The 24,774-nt window shown below is 36.5% G+C and overlaps 3 protein-coding genes and 1 long non-coding RNA gene across 10 annotated transcripts in view; 3 read left to right on the top strand and 1 right to left on the bottom strand.

The window, feature by feature from the left end:
• Positions 1-839, top strand: part of LOC103506957 — a 59,340-nt gene extending 58,501 nt beyond the window's left edge. The window contains exons 21-23 of the mRNA XM_026821929.1: positions 267-355; positions 492-662; positions 821-839. Coding sequence (XP_026677730.1) covers positions 267-355; positions 492-662; positions 821-839 — 279 coding nt within the window. The remainder of the gene's footprint in view (positions 1-266; positions 356-491; positions 663-820) is intronic.
• A 1,601-nt stretch (positions 840-2,440) lies between these two features.
• LOC113466477 lies at positions 2,441-6,771 on the bottom strand. Its single transcript, XR_003390866.1, has 2 exons — positions 6,105-6,771; positions 2,441-2,583 (listed from the first exon to the last, which is right to left on the bottom strand). It is a non-coding gene; the product is annotated as an uncharacterized LOC113466477 (long non-coding RNA).
• LOC103506942 lies at positions 4,953-24,722 on the top strand. Of its 7 annotated transcripts, XR_003390862.1 has the most exons (7): positions 4,953-5,095; positions 16,902-17,009; positions 21,246-21,416; positions 21,925-22,169; positions 22,320-22,396; positions 22,498-22,592; positions 23,627-24,722. XR_003390862.1 is itself a non-coding variant. In XM_026821922.1 (5 exons), exons 1-5 carry the CDS (start codon positions 5,069-5,071, stop codon positions 22,186-22,188), a joined length of 570 nt encoding a protein of 189 aa, XP_026677723.1. In that variant the 5' UTR covers positions 4,953-5,068; the 3' UTR covers positions 22,189-22,311. The 7 variants fall into 7 exon arrangements, 4 of the variants coding, with proteins under 4 accessions (XP_026677723.1, XP_026677725.1, XP_026677724.1 ...); XR_003390861.1 differs by lacking the exon at positions 22,498-22,592; XM_026821922.1 differs by lacking the exons at positions 22,320-22,396; positions 22,498-22,592; positions 23,627-24,722 and adding an exon at positions 21,474-21,533 and having other exon boundaries at positions 21,246-21,356; positions 21,925-22,311.
• On the top strand, positions 22,417-23,954 carry LOC113466478. The gene is made up of 3 exons (XM_026821928.1): positions 22,417-22,441; positions 22,822-22,913; positions 23,305-23,954. Exons 1-3 carry the CDS (start codon positions 22,417-22,419, stop codon positions 23,566-23,568), a joined length of 381 nt encoding a protein of 126 aa, XP_026677729.1. The 3' UTR covers positions 23,569-23,954.
• Positions 24,723-24,774: the final 52 nt, after the last annotated feature.

The raw sequence follows: 24,774 nt of genomic DNA, 5'->3' as shown, positions 1-24,774 counted from the left end.
AAAGGAGGTTAATGCCGCGTCATTAAATTGGGAAGAAGCGAAGTAGAAAAAAAAAATAGCTAACTTTTAGTGGGTCATACAAAAGGATTTTTTCTATTCGGAGGGTTGTATATTGTAGAATTATAAGGTAATTATCACAGCTCACTCGTAGTTTGGATTGGCGCGGTGGAGAGCTACCATGCTCCTTGTTGAAATTGAACTTAATGTTGAAAAGGATTTACTGTTGAAGGTGAGCATTGATTAACCCCGGTTTTGATATTTTATAGCCATGCCGTATATCTGAGGAGTGGTTGTGTGGCCAAAGTCAAACCAACACGTCAACGTTTTCTTCAGAACAAAGAAGCGCTGAAAAGGGGTGAGTGTCTTTATTTCTTACGTTTTAAGTAAATATTCGCAAAGTCTTCCACCTACCAGTGTGCTCTTTGGCTTTTTATTTTGAAATGAAATATTGGTCAATCATGCATCTTTATCCTGGATTTTTCTGTTTGTAGGGACATGCAACAGGCGACCAGTGGGGAAAAGAAAAGACAACTGTTCGCCAGTAGATCGGCTGTGAGTGATGATGCTACAGACATGACGGAATTCTCAGTGAGTCCTATGCATAGGCTGGACTCTCTTCATGAAATGGTAATACCAAAATATATTAGAAGCGCTGAAAAGGGGTGAGTGTCTTTATTTCTTACGTTTTAAGTAAATATTCGCAAAGTCTTCCACCTACCAGTGTGCTTATTATTCTAGGATCCTAGGAATTACTTAAACGTGATTTTACTATCTAATAATAGTTTTTATACGTTGAATTTGCCTTGATTTATTATTCTAGGATCCTAGGAATTACTTAAACGTGATTTTACTATCTAATAATAGTTTTTATACGTTGAATTTGCCTTGATTTTTTTTTATATTAATGTACTCATATTTTAATAAATAAAATTTTGGATTTAAAAAGAAGAACCCTACCAAGGACTTCAGCTTATCGTCTAGAGGTGACATTCTTATAATGTAGGTATAGATAAGGTAGGTAAATATTTTTTGAAATAATAAGGTCAAGTCCTTCAGAACACATCAGTATGACTTGGTGTGCTATATGCTACATCCCCTATTCAGCACCTAAAGCTGCATTTAGATGCGAGTCATTGCCTCGCGATTTGATAATATGTGCTCGCGACCATGCCTTACATCACGTCGCGTCGTCTAAAGCCAGCTTAAGACAAGCAGGTATTCAGAATCCAAAGTATCCAAAAAATTCTTTCCGAAATTTTATTTGAGCATTTTTTCACAAAATATTTTTTTATACAATTTTTTAAGATGTATCTAATAATTATTTAATTTATGCCTGCTAGTATATTACCTATTATATAATTTTATTTGTTACGGCTTGCAATAGCTTGTCATCTGTGTAACTATTTCTATTTATGCTGACGTAGGCATTTTTTCCATTAACCTAACAAAAAATGATATCTACCATTTTCGTATTAAATTAGGAATTTTCATAAAATGAAAATGACCACTTACATTGAATTAAAAGGTCATCCTAATCGTCACTGAGTTTAAAAACTCCTTTGACGAAACCGTAAATATTGATTGAATAATCGAAACAGGTTTTTAGTTCTCAAACTTTTTCTTGGGACAAGTTGGCGATTTAAAAGAGCTATCTATATAATTAAAATACCTATAAGATATACCATCTAGTTTAAATTACTGTTGAATATTGTAAAATTAAATGTACCAATCTAATAATAAGTCAAACTTTTTTCACGAAGGGAATAGAGGGGTTATCTTCGTAGCTGAATTCCGACCCTAAGAAGGGTTTAAGACGGATTCAGTTTAGGTACTTTTCTTTTCCCTGATAAGTTGGTCTATATCATATAACTAGAATTATGTATATTTGATTTAATTTTCCGCCCACAAATTTCAGAGGTTCTGAACTCAGCTGAATGCTTTTGAGAAAAGTCGTTTGCTGTAAGTTACCCGTCATACTATACGAAATGACCGGAAAATATTTTGAATGCCCGAGAGAATTGACGCCTTCTTGTCTTTTCATGGAATAATTTTAAAAATATAAAAAGACATATCAACTTTTCATGTTTATTTTTATACTTTTCATTTGTTTCTTTTCATTTATGTTGTTATTTGTTTTATTCGCTATTAAATAGAGGTAAGAAAGATTATTCTTTGAGAAATGATAGATTATTTTTAATTTGCCATGTTCTTCTGTTCTATAGTGTTTACCCATTCTATAGTGTAGAAAAGTCAAAGGTTCGAGAACTCGGCATGAATAATAAGTACAGTAGGTAATTACATTTCACTTCTGATTAGATTAGATTGAATTTGTTTTATTCGCTATTAAATAGAGGTAAGAAAGATTATTCTTTGAGAAATGATAGATTATTTTTAATTTGCCATGTTCTTCTGTTTTGTCAAATTTTATTTCGTTTGATCCGATCTAAGATAATTTTGAAGATGTTACCTTGTTATATGTACGGACACGGTTCGTTGTTAATGGGCAACCATAAAGGCGTTCATCTGGAGGATAAACAGACAAAACTTGTCTAGGTATTATTCCTCCTTCATTCTTCAAAACAGCTACTTTGATGGGCATCAAGCAAATAAAAATCCAAGGAGATTCTCATGAATAAGGAAGACTGTCAGATAACAATAGGAATTCTGAGATCAGAGGCCAATACAATGATCAGGGTTAAATTAGAAAAAAAATATTAATCTTGCTAGACTTCTTAATAGCTGGGTTATCACAGTAAAATTCTTGGCCTCAGCTACTTTGATGGGCATCAAGCAAATAAAAATCCAAGGAGATTCTCATGAATAAGGAAGACTGTCAGATAACAATAGGAATTCTGAGGTTAGAGGCCAATACAATGATCAGGGTTAAATTAGAAAAAAATATTAATCTTGCTAGACTTTTTAATAGCTGGGTTATCACAGTAATATTCTTGGCCTTTTTACTGTAATATTGTAACTTTCCTAGCAATAATTTATAGACTTGTTGGAACGTAGAAATTACGGATGGTTGTTGTTGTAGCGACCGGGTTGTCGAGGGACGGGCGAAGGCCCTTGGCTGGCAGTCCTTCCTTGTTTTCCCTTGGTTGGCCATCCAGGTACATAGAACCGGCCATGGTGAGAACGAACTACAGATGGTAAGCTAGTGTTGTAACTTTTAGACAACAAATAAGTGCGAGTCAGGGATAAAATAATTGCAAAAGGGAGAAAACGAAAGAGGGAGCTATTACATAACGATAAAACACAACAGTTTAAGTTATCGTGTGCTGTCCGCCACGCCGCATTGTACCCCATACTGTCCCCGGGGTGTCCGTCAGATAGCTTAGGTGGGGGCTAGGAGCAAATGTTTGCAAAAGGGAGAAAACGAAAGAGGGAGCTATTACATAACGATAAAACACAACAGTTTAAGTTATCGTGTGCTGTCCGCCACGCCGCGTTGTACCCCATACTGTCCCCGGGGTATTTGCGAGACAGCTCAAGTGGGGGCTAGGAGCAAATGAATCATAAATAGAAATAATTGTACCCAATACTGTCCCCGGGGTATTTGCGAGACAGCTCAAGTGGGGGCTAGGAGCAAATGAATCATAAATAGAAATAAGTATCTATGCGAATGGGAGAGGAAAAGAGAATGACGACAAGTTATCTCAGTGACATACATAATATTGCGTCAAGTATTTGTACGGGTTCTTGGGACTTTACTCCTCATTCATATTATTTTATCCTTGCTCAGTAAATCAGTGCGTCTACTTGACAATTAACCGAAAGTCACTAGAAAGTATCAGAAATCAATATAGTCTAAACTCTAAAAGTTGCTTTATGGTGCATTTATGTACGGGTTCTTGGGACTTTACTCCTCATTCATATTATTTTATCCTTGCTCAGTAAATCAGTGCAACTAATTGACAATTAACCAAAAATCACTAGGAAGTATCAGAAATCAATATACTCTGAAAGCTGCTTTATGGTGCGTTTGCTTTACACTTTACAGTCGTATTTGTACGGGTTCTTGGGACTTTACTCCTCATTCATATTATTTTATCCTTGCTCAGTAAATCAGTGCAACTAATTGACAATTAACAAAAATTCCCTAGGAAGTATCAGAAATCAATATAGGTACTCTGAAAGCTGCTTTATGGTGCGTTTGCTTTACACTTTACAGTTGAGTTGTAGGGAGAACATTCAATCTCATGCTGCTTGCACCAAAAGTGCATCCTACCAGCTGAACTGCATGCCCGACATGCATGCTCACAAAAGTCAAACGTTCAATACTTTCAGTAATCTTGACCCGATTAAAACCGAGAGGTTATCTCGGGTAAGTAGCCCCATAGGTTGAATCAGTAGAGATTTAGATTTCCCAAAGACGAGAGAAAAGTCAAAGGTTCGAGAACTCGGCATGAATAATAAGTACAGTAGGTAATTACATTTCACTTCTGATTAGATTAGATTGAAAAAATGAGGTTTGATAAAGGGGACCGTAACTGCTAAGGTCGTACTGTCCCGAAAGCGAAGAGAGAAGGAAGACAGTAGACACAATAGGAGAAAGCCATCCGTTGCGAGAACCCGTAACTGCTAAGGTCGTACTGTCCCGAAAGCGAAGAGAGAAGGAAGACAGTAGACACAATAGGAGAAAGCCATCCGTTGCGAGAACGAATCTTATCTGTTAGGGTAAAATTCGTACCGGGCGAGACTCGACCTCGCGACCTAGCGCTCACAAGGCAGATGTACCACCCTTCAAGCTAACTAGACTAGCAGATTAGAAATTATTTGAGAAATAATCCAAATATGTAACCCATTAGACCCTGACTAGAATTTACCACCCTTCAAGCTAACTAGACTAGCAGATTAGAAATTATTTGAGAAATAATCCAAATATGTAACCCATTAGACCCTGACTAGAACCTAATAACTACTGGTTGTGAAGTTGATAAGCCGGATTGGTGATCCTACCTTGCTAAACACAAGTATTACAGAACAATCAGTTTTTTTATCTCCATTTGTTCGCGAATTTCCAAACCGCCGTACAATACATGTTATCTATGCTAAACCAACACTAATGAGCATGGCAGCTTACACATTTTATGTAAGTACCTATACCTATGGGATGATTTTATGTAAGAGATTAAAATAATTGCTATACCGTAATAGGCATTATTTAAATTCTGTTTAGTTTTATTATCAGAGTGTGTACCTATGCCAAAAGCTATTGAGAGCCTAACTGTCGCTGGGAAGGCCTTCAAATGGTCTGATCATCGTTACTAGTAGGTATTCCTAGTTCCTGGTAATTTTGGAAATTCTACCAAATAAGTAGATGATATAATAACCAAGTATAATAATGTAAGAAACCCTTTGATAAGGAGGTAGGTACTACCTCCTTAGGAATACATAACTACTTCAGTACCGAAGTGCTGGATAGGAAATGGTATACTCGTATTATTATGTGTCAGGTAACTAATACCTACCTAGTAATCCTAGAACCTATGTAATAAGCTATAAGAATCTCTTGGTATTCTAGGTATTAGATTGAAAATAATCAAGCCCACGCACTTCAAGAGTTTGAAGCGCCGCGCCGCCCGGCCTATATTAACACGAAATAAATACAATACCTATACCTACGTGAAACCGCTCACACCCCATCAGCCCTCTTCATTATTAAGTCCATAATAATTATATGTTATGCTTCTTTTTGCTTTATTGTCTCTCTTGAAACCAACTCAACTGATAGCATAAAGTGTTTACTCAACAAAATGTCCACCATTTCAGTCACGTTCGCAAAATGTAGCCAATCAAAGCCGAATCAATCATCCACTTATGTTCCGAGCATATCCCCCTGGTAGCTACTTAGTTTATTATTTATTTACAATATTTTTTATATCATAAAAAAATCACATGGTCCTGCTGATAACATGCGCTGATAACATGCGGACAGAAACAGTGCTGTAGACCCAAAACCTTTCCCATGTGGGCACCATGAAAAATTTGAGTCTGTAAAATTTCTTTGTTCCGCAGTCCTCGCAACCATAAAGGCGTTCATCTGGAGGATAAACAGACAAAACTTGTCTAGGTATTATTCCTCCTTCATTCTTCAAAACAAAAAAAAAAATGTGAAAATCACACGATTTTCTATTGCACTACGGAACTATAACTACGGATATTTCCACCCATTTCCCGAATTTGAATATTTGGACCTATTCCAATATTTTCTCATCACCTACCTTGTATAGGTTCCTCTAATAGAAAGTTAAAAAGCGTATGAAAATCAATAATAATCATTGAATTTAATTTTAGATTCCATATATTCATATTTGCTGTACCAGGTGCATATTGAGACTAGTATGATTACATTATGATGTACCTTATTTGGCATAATACACGTTTATAATGTGTGATACGATATACTTAGATATGGCACATGTTCATTTTGGTCCCAGTCCACACTATGAGGCTCCGTTTTCCTCTAACTTTCAAATTAAAATAGACCATAGGTAGGTACTTGGGAGTTAAGAGAATCCCTGACTTTTTGCCGAATGTGCCGCTTTTTGTAGGGAACATACTCTTTTCAATATGCTACTGTACTCATTTGCCTGTTATTTATATTTTTTTCCTCTAAAAATAAGAATATAGTTTCTTAGATATTTTTAAAGTATCTGTACTAAAGCATTAGACAATAGTTGAGTTAGCTCCGCCAAAATTATGTACCTACTTAGATAAACGCTTTTTTATTATTGTTTCTACCAAATTTTTCTGTTTGAATACAATATTCCAAGGTGGAGGCGAAAGCGGAAGTGGAGGTGAAAGTTCACTCGGTTTTGAGTGCACTCAAAAAATTAACATAAAGAAGAGGACGAAATTTAGTATGATTCCTAACCTAACCCAACCTAACCTAACCAACCCTAACCTAACCTAACCTAACCCAACCCAACCTAATAATAACTCTGGATATGACAGCATTACTATATGCCTCCTTTAGGTATATAAATTCATATAAATATTGACATGAACTGTCCAAATGAGATAATATCATTCATATACATATCTACGCATTTAGGTAAAGGAGGTCAATATTTATAAACAATAACTCTGGATATGACAGCATTACTATATGCCTCCTTTAGGTATATAAATTCATATAAATATTGACATGAACTGTCCAAATGAAATGATATCATTCATATACATATCTACGCATTTAGGTAAAGGAGGTCAATATTTATTTACGGCCCGAGTGTATTCAAAAGATAATGGTGCACTCTGACATCTCGAGGGTTTTATGAGTCAGCGCTCTTTGTATTATAACTGTGGAAAACGTTTGTGCTAAGTTACATGTTATGTGTATGTGACATGTGACCCACTGACCTTTAACGTAATGTCCCTTGATTACCTTAGATCCTATGGAACTTTTGCGATAGCCATCTACAGAAGGTTCGAAATGTGTTTCTTAGTGCTCTTGAGGAAAAGCACAAATTCACGGCCTCCTATAAGAAACCCTTGATTACCTTAGATCCTATGGAACTTTTGCGATAGCCATCTACAGAAGGTTCGAAATGTGTTTCTTAGTGCTCTTGAGGAAAAGGACAAATTCACGGCCTCCTATAAGAATAATAACTCTGGATATGACAGCATTACTATATGCCTCCTTTAGGTATATAAATTCATATAAATATTGACATGAACTGTCCAAATGAGATGATATCATTCATATACAATTATACATATCTACGCATTTAGGTAAAGGAGGTCAATATTTATTTACGGCCCGAGTGTATTCAAAAGATAATATGGTGCACTCTGACATCTCGAGGGTTTTATGAGTCAGCGCTCTTTGTATTATAACTTATAACTGTGGAAAACGTTTGTGCTAAGTTACATATTATGTGTGTGTGACATGTGACCCACTGACCTTTAACGTAATGTCCCTTGATTACCTTAGAACCTTAGATCCTATGGAACTTTTGCGATAGCCTTCTACGGAAGGTTCGAAATGTGTTTCTTAGTGCTCTTGAAAAGGACAAATTCACGGCCTCCTATAAGAATCTCTTGGTATTCGAGGTATTAGATTGAAAATAATCAAGCCCACGAACTTCAAGGGTTCGAAGCGCCGCGCCGCCCGGCCTATATTAACACAAAATAAATACAATACCTACCTACGTGAAACCGCTCACACCCCATCAGCCCTCTTCATTATTAAATCCAAAATATAATATTGTGTTTACTCAACATGATGTCCACCATCTTTCAGTCACGTTCACAAAATGTTGCCAATCAAAGCCGAATCAATCATCCACTTATGTTCCGAGCATATCCCCCTGGTAGCTACTTAATAGCCTTAGTTTATTATTTATTTACAATATTTTTTACATCATAAAAAAATCACATGGTCCTGCTGATAACATGCGCTGATAACATGCGGACAGTTAAAGCATTAGACAATAGTTGAGTTAGCTCCGCCAAAATTATGTACCTACTTAGATAAACGCTTTTTTATTATTGTTTCTACCAAATTCTTCTGTTTGAATACAATATTCCGATTTCAATGTGTCGTTTGAATAGGTACATAGAAATCACGCTAAAGCGTGCAAGGAAAAGCAATTGTATCTTGTTTTTAGTCCCCAATCTGCAATAGCGAAAACGTGGATTTTTATTTTACAGGCTTTCTGGTTCCTTGTTTTCTGAATGTTAGGGTTTGCAAACATGTTTTGTGACTTATGTGAGTGTCTTTTTATCAAGTTTTCGTAATGGGAAGAGGATTTAATTCCAGATGACATAATAAAAAAAACAATAGCGAAAACGTGGATTTTTATTTTACAGGCTTTCTGGTTCCTTGTTTTCTGAATGTTAGGGTTTGCAAACATGTTTTGTGACTTGTGTGAGTGTCTTTTTATCAAGTTTTCGTAATGGGAAGAGGATATTCCAGATGACATAATAAAAAAATGTAAAAATACTGTATTTGGAACCAGAGCCAAATAGCTCTTTTTTTATACCTTCTACTTTTCCACACAACCACCAAACTGCTCCGTAATTTAATTTATTTTTTTGTTATTTTTTACGATATTTTGTCTTTCAAGATTTTTATTAAATAAAACGCCTCATTGTATTTAGTAATGAAAGCTAATTTTTTGTTCAGTTTTCCAAATTTCAATAGATGTAGAAGAAATAGACAGCGAACTCCTCAAAGAACTTAACATAGTTTGTAGGTACTGATAGATAGAAGATCTAAAGATGGCACATGACAGCGGACATTTTGGGTCAATATTTAGTAATGAAAGCTAATTTTTTGTTCAGTTTTCCAAATTTCAATAGATGTAGAAGAAATAGACAGCGAACTCCTCAAAGAACTTTTATTTCAAATTGCAATAGTAGGTTCGTAACATAGTTTGTAGGTACTGATAGATAGAAGATCTGAAGATGGCACATGACAGCGGTCATTTTGGGTCAGAGTTTGGAGTGAAAGTGTGCGAAATTCTTCATTCTAGAAAAAATAAATTCTATAGAGAAGCTGAATGCTAAAAAAGATTAACGAACGAAAAAGATTAACAGGAAAAAATGATGGTCTGATGTTGAAGAAAAAAAAATAATGTCTGGGATGATCCATGCAAAAGTTGCCAAGGCAAAAATAAACATACGATGATAAAAATGAAAATATGTATGAGCCCCGGCCTAATCTTACTCAGTTGATAGGTAATACAGTGTTAGTCCAAAGTCCTTCATGAATTAAAATTAAAAAGCTCAATGGAAATTTTTATGGATAATAAACAGGGATTGTTCTCGATTGTATGGATCCTGAAAGAATGATTTTCCTTGTTTTATATGTAAAATGAAACAAGGATCTTTCCTACATTTTTCCTCCCTTCTATAGAGAAGCTGAATGCTAAAAAAGATTAACGAACGAAAAAGATTAACAGGAAAAAATGATGGTCTGATGTTGAAGAAAAAAAATAATGTCTGGGATGATCCATGCAAAAGTTGCCAAGGCAAAAATAATTTAAATAAACATACGATGATAAAAATGAAAATATGTATGAGCCCCGGCCTAATCTTACTCAGTTGATTCCAAGGCAAAAATAAACATACGATGATAAAAATGAAAATATGTATGAGCCCCGGCCTAATCTTACTCAGTTGATAGGTAATACAGTGTCAGTCCAAAGTCCTTCATGAATTAAAATTAAAAAGCTCAATGGAAATTTTTATGGATAATAAACAAGGATTGTTCTCGATTGTATGGATCCTGAAAGAATGATTTCCTTGTTTGGTATGCGCCTACTCGGCTAGACTTCTAGAGTCTATATAGATGCAGGTTGAAACCGCACAATTGCAGACATGCATCGATCGGTACCTAAAAGGATTTAAAATACGATTTGAGTTTCATGTTCTACTTTGTCTCGAAATCTCATACGGCCACATGCCCTGCACGTTATTTTCATTCTACCCTATTGTATGTAAAATGAAACAAGGATCTTTCCTTTATTTTTCCTCCGTGTATTTTTTTTTATAAATATCATTAATATTTGCCACGTTTCTGTCAGGTGATTACTGATTAGGGCTCATTATGTAGGTGCCTGACTATTACATGATTGCAATAAGTGTAGGTACCTAACTTATTAGCAAGGAATTACTATAAGTTACAATAATATGTAGCCGTTTTATAATTAGGTAAGCTGATTAGACAATCTCCTTTCTCTAAGGGGGTCTTATGAGGGTGTTTGATATTTATACCTACGTAGTTTTCCTCCCTGTATTTTTTTTTATAAATATCATTAATATTTGCCACGTTTCTGTCAGGTGATTACTGATTAGGGCTCATTATGTAGGTACCTAACTTATTAGCAAGGAAATACTATAAGTTACAATAATATGTAGCCGTTTTATAATTAGGTAAGCTGATTAGACAATCTCCTTTCTCTAAGGGGTCTTATGAAGGTGTTTGATATTTATACCTACGTAGTTAATTGTAATTAGTCAATTCATTTTAATCGGTAGCTATTAGGTACGTCTGAAAATGCTAAAAGGAGTGCGCGTCCATTTTTTTTTTTTTCTGACTTTGTGCTAATAATGACGTAGGTACATGTTTGTATTCTCTTACTGTCTTCTGCGTCATCATCATGAGACTCATAAGTTAGTTCGTACAAGGGTCTCAATCTTTTTGTTATAGGAAATGAATTTTTTTTCCTCGAATAAACTACCTAGATATGAGAGAGTTCACCGGACTAAACTACATAATATAATGAGTATCGCCCTTAACTAATATATCACTTTCGATCAATTATTATTTAAATATTGGTCACTCTAACATTCAATCTTTGAACTTTTTATGAGTCTAACAACGTGAGAGATGAGGTTAAAAAGTAGGTACATAGTTTACCTAAATCCTAGGAATCCTATATGATTTACATCCGGAGTCATAATTATTTATCATAAGTATGTAGCTATACCTACTCACAATGTTGGAATTTCGACTTTGTCCAAAAAAAGCAAATTAACAAAGTCCAATAATCTAGATAAATAAATACCTCGTTAAAGTCAATAAGGTTCAAAAAACTCCAATTAAAAACTAATAACTCTAAGAAAGGGGGAACGACCTCAGAGCTTAGCCGTGTTCTTCCTACCTAATTTGGGTTCCTGAAAGTTTGTATTTTGTTTATTATAATAATTGTTCGAGTCTGTGTTTTGTTTATATCCGTGTTCTTCCTACCTAATTTGGGTTCCTGAAAGTTTGTATTTTGTTTATTATAATAATTGTTCGAGTCTGTGTTTTGTTTATATTACGAGTATATCTAGCCGAGTACCTAACATCGAATAACTAACTTCTAATCTGCTAGATAACGAACCATTGCCACTAGCCGGGCTTGAAACATTTTTAGTTTACATTGAACAATGTGCAACTGAGGTCCTCCTGATCATCTGAATATTAAATTTAAAGTTTGAATTTTTTATGTGCTGATTTTCAAGTTTTTCTTAAATTTTCAAGTGTACTGAAGAACGTTACCTTTTTCTTTTATATTACCTACCTTTTATATTTTATTGCAGAAAAAAAAAAAAACTTTTTTGAAGAGTTTTGACAGAGGGAACTGTAACTGCTAAGGTAAGACCGTCTTATCGTCCCGAAATCGAATAGAGGAGGAAGACAGGATAGGAGAAAGCCAGCCGTTTCGAGAACCATTATCCCATCAGGATAAAATCCACCCCGAGCGGGAATTGAACCCGCGGAAAAAAACTTTTATTTTATTATAGTTATAGGGTGGCTGATATAGATGATTATAGGAACCTCCTGTGGAATGTTATAAAGGAAATGGTACCTACGGCAGGTTAGAAATATTCTAGAAACTTCTTCCCCTTTCTATGAACATAATAGTACAGCAGAGGAAGACCAGTGCAGCATCTGCGAGTGTTCTCATTTGACGAGATTAAAAAAAAGATGAGTATTTCACCGCTGTTGTTTTTAAAAAAAAGTCCGTGATATTATTTTAACGTGCCTATGTCTAATACCTACCTTACCTTTACGTGGTAGGTAGGAAGGTAGGTAGGTACCTAACAAATGAAGAAGGCCCTATCGATCAATACATACTCACCTTACCTTTACGTGGTAGGTAGGTAGGTAGGTACCTAACAAATGAAGAAGGCCCTAACGATCAATACACACTTGAGTAAAATAAAATTACGGACGTTTCCATGCGTGCATGTAATGTGAAATATTACTTGTATGCGGATCTGAGGATACATGGAAGTATCCGCAGCGGATACATAGGCTTAAACCGTACGCCACTGATTCTGATTACCCATGTACAAGCCCTTTCTACTCTCTATAGAAGGAATTAAGGATATCTAAGGATTCATCAGTCTCACTCTACAGCCTATACGTCGCTCGTCAAAGTGAATGTAATACGTACGTGAGTGAGAAAAAAAAGTTCGTTACCTTACCTTTACGTGGTAGGTAGGTAGGTAGGTACCTAACAAATGAAGAAGGCCCTAACGATCAATACACACTTGAGTAAAATAAAATTACGGACGTTTCCATGCGTGCATGTAATGTGAAATATTACTTGTATGCGGATCTGAGGATACATGGAAGTATCCGCAGCGGATACATAGGCTTAAACCGTACGCCACTGATTCTGATTACCCATGTACAAGCCCTTTCTACTCTCTATAGAAGGAATTAAGGATATCTAAGGATTCATCAGTCTCACTCTACAGCCTATACGTCGCTCGTCAAAGTGAATGTAATACGTACGTGAGTGAGAAAAAAAAGTTCGTTGTTTTTTTATCGCTCTTTTTCAACTACTAGATTACCGCGGTCAAGTTACAAATTTCTACCTCGGAAATCAAATATTCTATAAAGAAAACTGCCTAAATTGGAGTTTACTTTGGATTTTTCAAGTAGGGATCTGAGGATACATGGAAGTATCCGCAGCGGATACATAGGCTTAAACCGTACGCCACTGATTCTGATTACCCATGTACAAGCCCTTCCTACTCTCTATAGAAGGAATTAAGGATATCTAAGGATTCATCAGTCTCACTCTACAGTCTATACGTCGCTCGTCCAAGTGGATGTAATACGTACGTGAGTGAGAAAAAAAAGTTTCGTTGTTTTTTTTTTATCGGGTTCGAAAAGTCTTGGAACCCCTGAATATTTTTTGAATGGCTGAAGATGAGAAGCTGAAATTTGGGTTAGTGCTTTATCTTTTGAAATTAAACTTTTAGAAGTAGTCGCCAAATTTTGGCCGGTGTCAGGGTCGGCGCCAGGGGGGCCAACTTCAAAATCTTAAATGGGAACCCTCTGAGTGTGATACATCAAATTATAAGCCTTAAAAAACGTAGTACTTCGATATAAAGTTCGAAAAGTCTTGGAACCCCTGAATATTTTTTGAATGGCTGAAGATGAGAAGCTGAAATTTGGGTTAGTGCTTTATCTTTTGAAATGAAACTTTTTGAAGTAGTCGCCAAATTTTGGCCGGTGTCAGGGTCGGTCCCAGGGGGGTCAACTTCAAAATCTTAAATGGGAACCCTCTGAGTGTGATACATCAAATTATAAGCCTTAAAACGTAGTACTTCGATATAAGTTTGAGCTCGATCCAACCACCAGGGCCGGAGTTATGGCCTATTAAATTTTTAATTTTGATACTATCATAATTAGTCATCAACTCCAGGAATGGTGCCAGTGATTGGAACATCAGTTTGGCACCATCTGAGTGTATTTCCCTATAGTTCCGTCTATTTTAATCTTCAATAATTTGAAAAGCTGGGTACCTACCGAGGTATAGGTAATTAAATTTATTTATACCTAGGAAAAACCCAGTAGTAGTGATCATATACATAATTATGTACCTATAGGTGTGTAATACCTATATGAGAAAAATGTCAATGGGATCACTACTGACACCATTCCTGCCAAGAAAATGGGACCATGATTGGCACCATCTCATCGAGTTATACCTATGCAGATGAGGTGATCAGAAATTACATCCATAACTTACTATTGCAGAAAAAAAACTTTTTTTTTTTGAAGAGTTTTGACAGAGGGAACTGTAACTGCTAAGGTCTTATAAAGACCGTCTTATCGTCCCGAAATCGAATAGAGAAGGAAGACAGGATAGGAGAAAGCCAGCCATTATGAGAACCATTATCCCATCAGGATAAAATCCGCCCCGAGCGAGAATCGAACCCGCGGAAAAAAACTTTTATTTTATTATAAGTAGGTATAGGGTGGCTGATAGAGATGATTATAGGAACCTCCTGTGGAATGTTATAAAGGAAATAGTTCAAAAAAGTTACATTGAAGTTCTTATTTTCCTTCGTACGTATACCCACCTACTTTTAAATAGGTACCTACCTAGCCTAGCGATCAAAAAGGTAAAAAGGTAGGTACCCGTAAAAAATGAATTCCTGGAGAAAAAAAAACTCATTGTCCTGAAATTGGAGAGGGAAAGGAGGACAAATAGTACGGCAGGTTAGAAATATTCTAGAAACTTCTTCCCCTTTCTATGAACATAATAGTACAGCAGAGGAAGACCAGTGCAGCATATGCGAGTGTTTTCATGTGACGAGATTAAAAAAAAGATGAGTATTTCACCGCTGTTTTTTAAAAAAAGTCCGTGATATTATTTTCAAACTTGGAGGGTAGCGCCTACAAGTGCTACTCTTTAAGCTAACGAAGCTGCATGGCTTTAGGTCGGTACATATTTCTTCAACCTTCTCATAAATGAAAAGCACTTTTTATGTCCATCAAGTCATCATTAATGGGTAATAGGTAGTTAGGTACCTTTACGTAATAGGTACCTACCTAATAATAAGGAATGGGTCACCCGATTTTGCATTTCAAATTGGTTTTCTAGAGGCATTTTACATTTTGCATTTCAAATTGGTTTTCAAAAGCATTTTGCACATCTCTGATGGCTTTAGGTCGGTACATATTTCTTCAACCTTCTCATAAATGAAAAGCACTTTTTATGTCCATCAAGTCATCATTAATGGGTAATAGTTATAACGAAGCTGCATGGCTTTAGGTCGGTACATATTTCTTCAACCTTCTTTTTATGTCCATCAAGTCATCATTAATGGGTAATAGTTAGGTACCTTTACGTAATAGGTACCTACCTAATAATAAGGAATGGGTCACCCATCCCCGTCTTTTGTAGGTACCTACCTACTTAATGAGAAGAGCAATAGGGTGCACCTGATGGTGTATCAATCAATAGGTAATACCTACTCGTATTGTGCCGATTTTTACTATCAATCGATACAAAATCATGCAGAACTTTTTCCAACCTAAATGGTTGTTTTTTGTTACCTGACACCCCGTGTCGGAGATTACTTTCATGAGTAATTTTTGAGGAGGTCGTTGACACCCCTCCCCATTTCGGACATTATAGGTTCATTATGTATTTTCATGCATTTATTTTTTAGCACTCGTTTATGCATAACTAATAATAGTTAGGCTTGAGATAAACTCCACCCGAGCGAGATAAATTATCGCAAGTGGCGCTGAAAAAACATTGATTAGAAGGTGGTGAATATCTACCTACTATACGAGTATACGAGTAGGTACTTGGGTCATAATGATAACTGATAATATCGATACCTATATGATATTTCATTGAGATATAGTCTTTTTTACTGCCACGTTGGTGTTTAATTTCAAGGAGCGCGGTAGAGCTCCGCCCCGCCAAGTCAAGAAAGTTTGACCGCGCTACTATACACTTGCAGCTTCTCATTTTTAGCCATTCAAAAAATATTCAGGGGTTCCAAGACTTTTCGAACGCTCTGTAGAGATATTAACATTTGCGAGGACCTTACGTACTTTATTAGAGGCAGTGGCAGGCATTAGACACCTACATACTATAGTACCCTCCAACCTCCTAATCCTAATATGTACAAATGTACATGTACATAGTAGGTAGAGAATCATTTGATCTTAATCGCAAGTAGTGTTAGAAGGAGCTCTAGGAGGAAGATACCAACGGACGGAAGGTATAGGTAACATACCTAGCTGTTCTGTAGGTAGATACCGAGGTGCCATTTACATAAATGATGAATAATTGAACATTTATAGGTAGGTATCGGTACCTAGTAGCTTATTACACCAACAGAAGTTTTAGGTAGACACAGGTACCATTTACAGTAATGACCATCAATTTAGGCACCTGTGACCTATGGTAAACCACACATACCTAAGCAGTTAGAGTGTTTACAGAATAGAATACGTGTGTTTAGTACAATAGGTAGACGAGGGAAATTAGCCATCTCCTTATAATTTTCTGCAGAACGTGCAGTTGAAGGTTTCTTCAGCTTAATTCCACACAATTTTCAAATTCCTCTTCACACAAGGCAGCATGGCCCCGTAATGTGAATGGTTAATAGCTTGTGACGTTTGGTTCTTATGTTAACAGATGATTCGTACAGTTACCCAGGAAGTTGGACTCGAAGAGAGACTTAAGCCTGATGTCGGTGAAACCCACTCACCACAATCCATGCACCAATGCGGTCAACAAAAGTTTTAAAGGGCAAATCAGTGTTATTGTGATAAGACTAAACATCCGTGTTCTTCCTACCTAATTTGGGTTCCTGAAAGTTTGTATTTTGTTTATTATAATAATTGTTCGAGTCTGTGTTTTGTTTATATTATATCTAGCCGAGTACCTAACATCGAATAACTAACTTCTAATCTGCTAGATAACGAACCATTGCCACTAGCTGGGCTTGAAACATTTTTAGTTTACATTGAATTGAACAATGTGCAACTGAGGTCCTCCTGATCATCTGAATATTAAATTTAAAGTTTGAATTTTTTATGTGCTGATTTTCAAGTTTTTCTTAAATTTTCAAGTGTACTGAAGAACGTTACCTTTTTCTTTTATATTACCTTTTATATTCATTTTTACTTTCTAAAGCTCATGTGAATCTCACCTCTGACTTGAGAAGGAATCAACCAGAGGAAACGTTGTGAAACACCGTTCCAGTCGGTGTTTTTGAACTAGGTACCCATCAACACGTTCGTCATCTATAGAAGTCAATTCATCGAAAAGGTAAGGTTTAATATTAACCTGAGTTGCAGAAATCAAACACGAAATTTCCTCGAACTTTCTTTTACTAGGTAGTTCGGCACGTATGCCTATCATGTAGGTTCTCGAGAGGTAGGTCGGTACCGGATTAATACTATAATATGGCAAAACAATTTCATCTGAATATTAAATTTAAAGTTTGAATTTTTTATGTGCTGATTTTCAAGTTTTTCTTAAATTTTCAAGTGTACTGAAGAACGTTAGCTTTTTCTTTTATAAACTTTTATATTTATTTTACCTTTTCTAAAGCTCATGTGAATCTCACCTCTGACTTGAGAAGGAATCAATCAGAGGAAACGTTGCGAAACACCGTTCCAGTCGGTGTTTTTGAACTACCCAACACGTTCGTCATCTCCTATAGAAGTCAATTTTTCGAAAAGGTAAGGTTATTTAATATTAACCTGAGTTGCAGAAGTGAAACACGAAATTTCCTCGAACTTTCTTTTATTAGTTCGGCACGTATGCCTATCATGTAGGTTCTCGAGAGGTAGGTCGGTACCGAATTAACTATAATATGGCAAAGCAAGCAGATCCCAAGGACCACGCGCTTTTGGGGGACCCAAGCTTTAGATATTTTGCACAAAATATTCCAAGCTTTCGAACAGAACACATTATACTTAGAGCTCTGCAAATGGTTTCTTCAAATTAAATTGATCCCAAGGGCAAGGCAATGCCTAAACCCTTGACAAATAGAGTTTGCCTGAATGCGACAAATAGAGTGTGATGTGTTCCAATCCACTCGACCCCACGATGCAAGGATTTCATCCGGCACTTACATACATAAACCTACCTAGTAGGTACATATGCGGTATTTAGAAGCTAAGACATTTTTGATCAAATTACCTGCCTCCGAGAATTATTGTCGGCTCTGGGAACCGAACATGGGATCCTTAGCATGACAAGCACGTTATCACTGTGAACTGCCCGTGCTCTTGATTTTCAATGTCGCGACAAGACGTCATGAGATTATAGGTTCATTATGTATTTTCATGCATTTTATTTTTTAGCACTCGTTTATGCATAACTAATAATAGTTAGGCTTGAGATAAACCCCACCCGAGCGAGAGAAATTATCGCAAGTGGCGCTGAAAAAAATATTGATTAGTAGGTGCTAGGTGAATATCTACCTACTATACGAGTAGGTACTTGGGTGATAATATTGATACCTATGTGTCTATGTATATGGTATTTCATTGAGATATAGTCTTTTTTACTGCCACGTTGGTGTTTAATTTCAACGAGCGCGGTAGAGCTCCGCCCCGCCAAGTCAAGAAAGTTTGTTAGTTTGACCGCGCTACTATACAGAGCGTTTGAAAAGTCTTGGAACCCCTGAATATTTTTTGAATGAATGGCTGAAGATGAGAAGCTGAAATTTGGGTTAGTGCTTTATCTTACGGAAGGTATAGGTAACATACCTAGCTGTTCTGTAGGTAGATACCGAGGTGCCATTTACATAAATGATGAATAATTGAACATTAATACCTAGGTAGGTATCGATACCTAGTAGCTTATTACACCAACAGAAGTTTTAGGTAGACACAGGTACCATTTACAGTAATGACCATCAATTTAGGCACCTGTGACCTATGGTAAACCACACATAAGCAGTTAGAGTGTTTACAGAATAGAATCAATAAGCAAAAACAGTACCTATTGTCTGTGTATTTATACCTACATAATAACAAACCCCGTGTGAGTGATTACAATAGAAGATGTAATAAGTAATAACAGTACCTACTGTCTGTGTATTTATACCTACATAATAACAAACCCCGTGTGAGTGATTACAATAGAAGTACAATACATGCTACTTTCTGTCATCAACTGAACCTACATCACTATAACGTCCTGTCTTTGACAACAAACACCCAGATGTTTACGATTTGGTTTTGTTTGTCTTACTATCAATGCCCTTGGCCTTGGAATAAGGGAATCTTGATCTACCGATCGATCCCAGTCCCACCAGATCTTCTTTGAGTTGCACTAAGGCAAATAATATTAGGTATTAAATAAGAAAAAGATAGGATTCTCCGAAATTTCCTCATATTTTCCTAGGTATAATCTTCTGTTTCACTAACATAACGGAAGGTAATCCCTATTCCCTACCCTACGTACTGAGATTTACAATGATGAAACACTATTATGTCATATTGATGTTTCGTTTGATGAGCCAGGTACTACGTACTGAGATTTACAATGATGAAACACTATTATGTCATATTGATCATTGATGTTTCGTTTGATGAGCCAGGTATAAGCGTATGAACAGAAAACTTGATTTCATTCCTCTCTATTCTTCGTGTTCCATCCTCTCCTGTACTCGTAATTAGAGACGTCATACGTCGTGTCTTATCAATTTTTTTCAAGTATGACCTAGCACTAATACCCAGCTAACAGAAAACTAGATTTCATTCCTCTCTATTCTTCGTGTTCCATCCTCTCCCTCCGCTTTATTTTATCTACTTGTTTCTCTCACACTATTCTCACTGATGTCTTGTCTGTTTTCCTCCCTCGTTCTTACCTCTTTATCAGTACCCACGCCACTTGTCATCCTCTCCCTCCGCTTTATTTTATCTACTTGTTTCTCTCCCACTATTCTCACTGATGTCTTGTCTGTTTTCCTCCCTCGTTCTTACTTCTTTATCAGTACCTACGCCACTTGGTTCTTCAGACATTCGCTCAATTCATGCGTTCAGTTAGAGGTACAGCTCTTATAACTGGGTATTTTGTTATGATTACACCTTTAAACCTAAGTTTTAAAGGGCAAATCAGTGTTATTGTGATAAGACTAAACATCCGTGTTCTTCCTACCTAATTTGGGTTCCTGAAAGTTTGTATTTTGTTTATTATAATATAATTGTTCGAGTCTGTGTTTTGTTTATATTATAATTATCTAGCCGAGTACCTAACATTGAATAACTAACGTCTAATCTGCTAGATAACGAACCATTGCCACTAGCTGGGCTTGAAACATTTTTAGTTTACATTGAATTGAACAATGTGCAACTGAGGTCCTCCTGATCATCTGAATATTAAATTTAAAGTTTGAATTTTTTATGTGCTGATTTTCAAGTTTTTCTTAAATTTTCAAGTGTACTGAAGAACGTTACCTTTTTCTTTTATATTACCTTTTATATTCATTTTTACTTTCTAAAGCTCATGTGAATCTCACCTCTGACTTGAGAAGGAATCAACCAGAGGAAACGTTGTGAAACACCGTTCCAGTCGGTGTTTTTGAACTACCCAACACGTTCGTCATCTATAGAAGTCAATTCATCGAAAAGGTAAGGTTTAATATTAACCTGAGTTGCAGAAATCAAACACGAAATTTCCTCGAACTTTCTTTTACTAGGTAGTTCGGCACGTATGCCTATCATGTAGGTTCTCGAGAGGTAGGTCTTTTTCCCATTGTTTTGACGAACTAGGTAGCCTGTCTGAATTTTTAAATGAGCTATTCCAAAGAAGTTAGTAATTTTGCCCTTAAGGTCAAAGCGCGACAGACAGTGACAATATAGGTTGTTCGCTCCGAAGAAGTTTGAGTAGGTTGAAAAGCAAAGAATCCTGAACGTAGAATGTAGAATTGTAGATAAGTAGATACATAGGTAAGTTCTTAACCCACAACACTTTGACGTTTAATACCTAGTTTTAATGGAATGTTTTTGGGCTTTTCCAGGTAAAAGTATGCATTCCAAATTAGCCTGTGGTCTCCTCCGATCTCCATCTCTAGAAAGGTTGCGTCAATTTCCGTCCTATCTATGCACAAGAGGATCTTATGACTTCAAGGTTTGGCTTGAAAATTCCAGGACTGCCCTATCTGATTCCATCTCTAGATCTCTTTTAGTGGTAAGTTCATATATCATAATGGAGTAGGTATTCCTAGGAACTTCTTATGACTTCAAGGTTTGGCTTGAAAATTCCAGGACTGCCCTATCTGATTCCATCTCTAGATCTCTTTTAGTGGTAAGTTCATATATCTTAATGGAGTAGGTATTCCTAGGAACTTTGATCCGAAACCGACTTGGGTACTTATCTGTTTTTTCGACCTTCAGATAGGCATAGATGTCAAAGGGGAAAAGAGATAGATATCTATTGGTGGAGTGAGAGCTAATAAAGTTCTATCGTACCTACCGTGTATTCTTATATTGAATTCCTAGGTATCAAAGATCTCTTTTCTTTTGAGTTTATGCTGAAAACCCTCAAAACTCTATTTCCCGTTATGCATATAGGTGTAGAGTGTAGACCCATAGGCCGGACGGCTCGGCGGCGCGGCTCGCGCGCTTCCCAGCACGCTTGATACTTGATACTTGATACTCAATTGCTCATTAATATCTTCGACATTTCTTGATTTCAGGCTCACGAGCTCATCTTCACCTTGTTTGTATATAGCATCATTCTCACCATTGTGGCTCAAGTCTGCCTCGTGATGAACACTTTAGTTTTCTACAAAGTCCCCCGCGGCCCCACCTTCCTCTACGTAACCACTGCTATTCTGGGCGGCATCATGTTCATAGCAGTCCCCTTCACGAGCACAAAACCAAGGCCCCATCCTAACTCCCTGGCTGGACAAGAAGTGACGGCACAGCCCACACCAGCAGTGTCTGAGAAAACAGAATAAACATCACTCTCCTTAACGGGAGAAAAACAATGGATAGAACCTTTGTACCGTGAAGGAGGTTTTTTTATTTAGAAAACAATGGAAACTTTGTTCAGTGAAGGAGACAATGGAAACTTTGTACAGTGAAGGAGGTCTGAGAAAACAGAATAAACATCACTCTCCTTAACGGGAGAAAAACAATGGATAGAACCTTTGTACCGTGAAGGAGGTTTTTTTATTTCGAAAACAATGGAAACTTTGTACAGTGAAGGAGGTTTTTTTATTTCGAAAACAATGGAAACTTTGTACCTACAGTGAACAGTGAAGGAGGTTTTTTTTTATTTCGAAAACAATGGAAACTTTGTACCGTGAAGGAGGTTTTTTATTTCGAAAACAATGGCTAGAACCTTTGTACCGTGAAGGAGGTTATCGCAAGTGGCGCTGAAAAAAATATTGATTAGTAGGTGCTAGGTGAATATCTACCTACTATACGAGTAGGTACTTGGGTGATAATGATAACTGATAATATCGATACCTACATGATATTGCATTGAGATATAGTCTTTTTTACTGCCACGTTGGTGTTTAATTTCAAGGAGCGCGGTAGAGCTCCGCCCCGCCAAGTCAAGAAAGTTTGACCGCGCTACTATACAGAGCGTTTGAAAAGAGGATCTTATGACTTCAAGGTTTGGCTTGAAAATTCCAGGACTGCCCTATCTGATTCCATCTCTAGATCTCTTTTAGTGGTAAGTTCATATATCATAATGGAGTAGGTATTCCTAGGAACTTCGATCCGAAACCGACTTGGGTACTTATCTGTTTTTTCGACCTTCAGATAGGCATAGATGTCAAAGGGGAAAAGAGATAGATATCTATTGGTGGAGTGAGAGCTAATAAAGTTCTATCGTACCTACCGTGTATTCTTATATTGAATTCCTAGGTATCAAAGATCTCTTTTCTTTTGAGTTTATGCTGAAAACCCTCAAAACTCTATTTCCCGTTATGCATATAGGTGTAGAGTGTAGACCCATAGGCCGGACGGCTCGGCGGCGCGGCTCGCGCGCTTCCCAGCACGCTTGATACTTGATACTTGATACTCAATTGCTCATTAATATCTTCGACATTTCTTGATTTCAGGCTCACGAGCTCATCTTCACCTTGTTTGTATATAGCATCATTCTCACCATTGTGGCTCAAGTCTGCCTCGTGATGAACACTTTAGTTTTCTACAAAGTCCCCCGCGGCCCCACCTTCCTCTACGTAACCACTGCTATTCTGGGCGGCATCATGTTCATAGCAGTCCCCTACATGAGCACAAAACCAAGGCCCCATCCTAACTCCCTGGCTGGACAAGAAGTGACGGCACAGCCCACACCAGCAGTGTCTGAGAAAACAGAATAAACATCACTCTCCTTAACGGGAGAAAAACAATGGATAGAACCTTTGTACCGTGAAGGAGGTTTTTTTATTTAGAAAACAATGGAAACTTTGTTCAGTGAAGGAGACAATGGAAACTTTGTACAGTGAAGGAGGTTTTTTTATTTCGAAAACAATGGAAACTTTGTACCGTGAAGGGGGTTTTTTATTTCGAAAACAATGGCTAGAACCTTTGTATCGTGAAGGAGGTTTTTATTTCGAAAACAATGGCTAGAACCTTTGTATCGTAAAGGAGGTTTTTATTTCGAAAACAATGGCTAGAACCCTTGTACCATGAAGGAGTTTTTTATTTCGCTATTTCGAGATTATCTATTTTAAATTTCCAATTGAAATCCTAGGGCGATCATCCACGTTCGTGGAAGAAAATATGGTCTCCGGTGTCACCTCATAAAATGTCTTGGGTGACCGGAATAGTACGAAAATATCGTTTTTACCTGCGCAGGCAAAACGTGGATGCTCGGCTCTAGGTATAAGGTTTGATATAGGTAGGTACATATTATAAAGTGATGAAAGGGTTAAATTAAAATTTACTTTTCTTTTGCCGATCTAAAATGGATGTTTCCGAGGTAACGGAAGCATACCTAGGTAGGTATAGTGTACATACTTCTTTATTTATGTTTCGAATCGAATACTTATATTAATACATAGGGAGGTACTTTATGGTACCTACATACTTCAAGGTGTAGGTTGGAGGTTGTATGGTTTAATGCTATGATAAATAATTATCCAATTGATTAGTAAAGTTATGCTTTAATGAGTAATAAGTAATAACCTGATAAGTTACAATGATAAATGAATTTAAAAGGATAATAAAATTAGAAAAAAAGGAGTGTAAAAAAGAAACATCTCCTCGTGCACTATAGGTGTGATTAATCATTTTAATAAAAAAAAAGTAATATAATAAAAATTTAACTCATCCCTAAGGGGGATTAAGCTAATATTATAGTAGGTAGGAGATCAAATATTTTCATTTGTTTTTACACCTATGTAGGTACCTACAAAAGTAGGAAATAGTTAGGTCCATGGGTACCTCTGTAAGTTGAATTTTCTAATGTACGATATTAGTATTATCTATTTAAAAGTACCTATACTACCTATACATAGTTTTTATTTACCCGTTTTTGATAGTAAGTATAATTATCTACCAAATGTTTATTTAATTATTTATGA

This window comes from Diaphorina citri, unplaced genomic scaffold (assembly GCF_000475195.1).
Source record: "Diaphorina citri unplaced genomic scaffold, Diaci psyllid genome assembly version 1.1 scaffold276, whole genome shotgun sequence".
Taxonomy (NCBI): domain Eukaryota; kingdom Metazoa; phylum Arthropoda; class Insecta; order Hemiptera; family Psyllidae; genus Diaphorina; species Diaphorina citri.
Note: the sequence above shows the minus strand (reverse complement) of the source record. Positions and strands in the feature narration are given on the sequence as shown.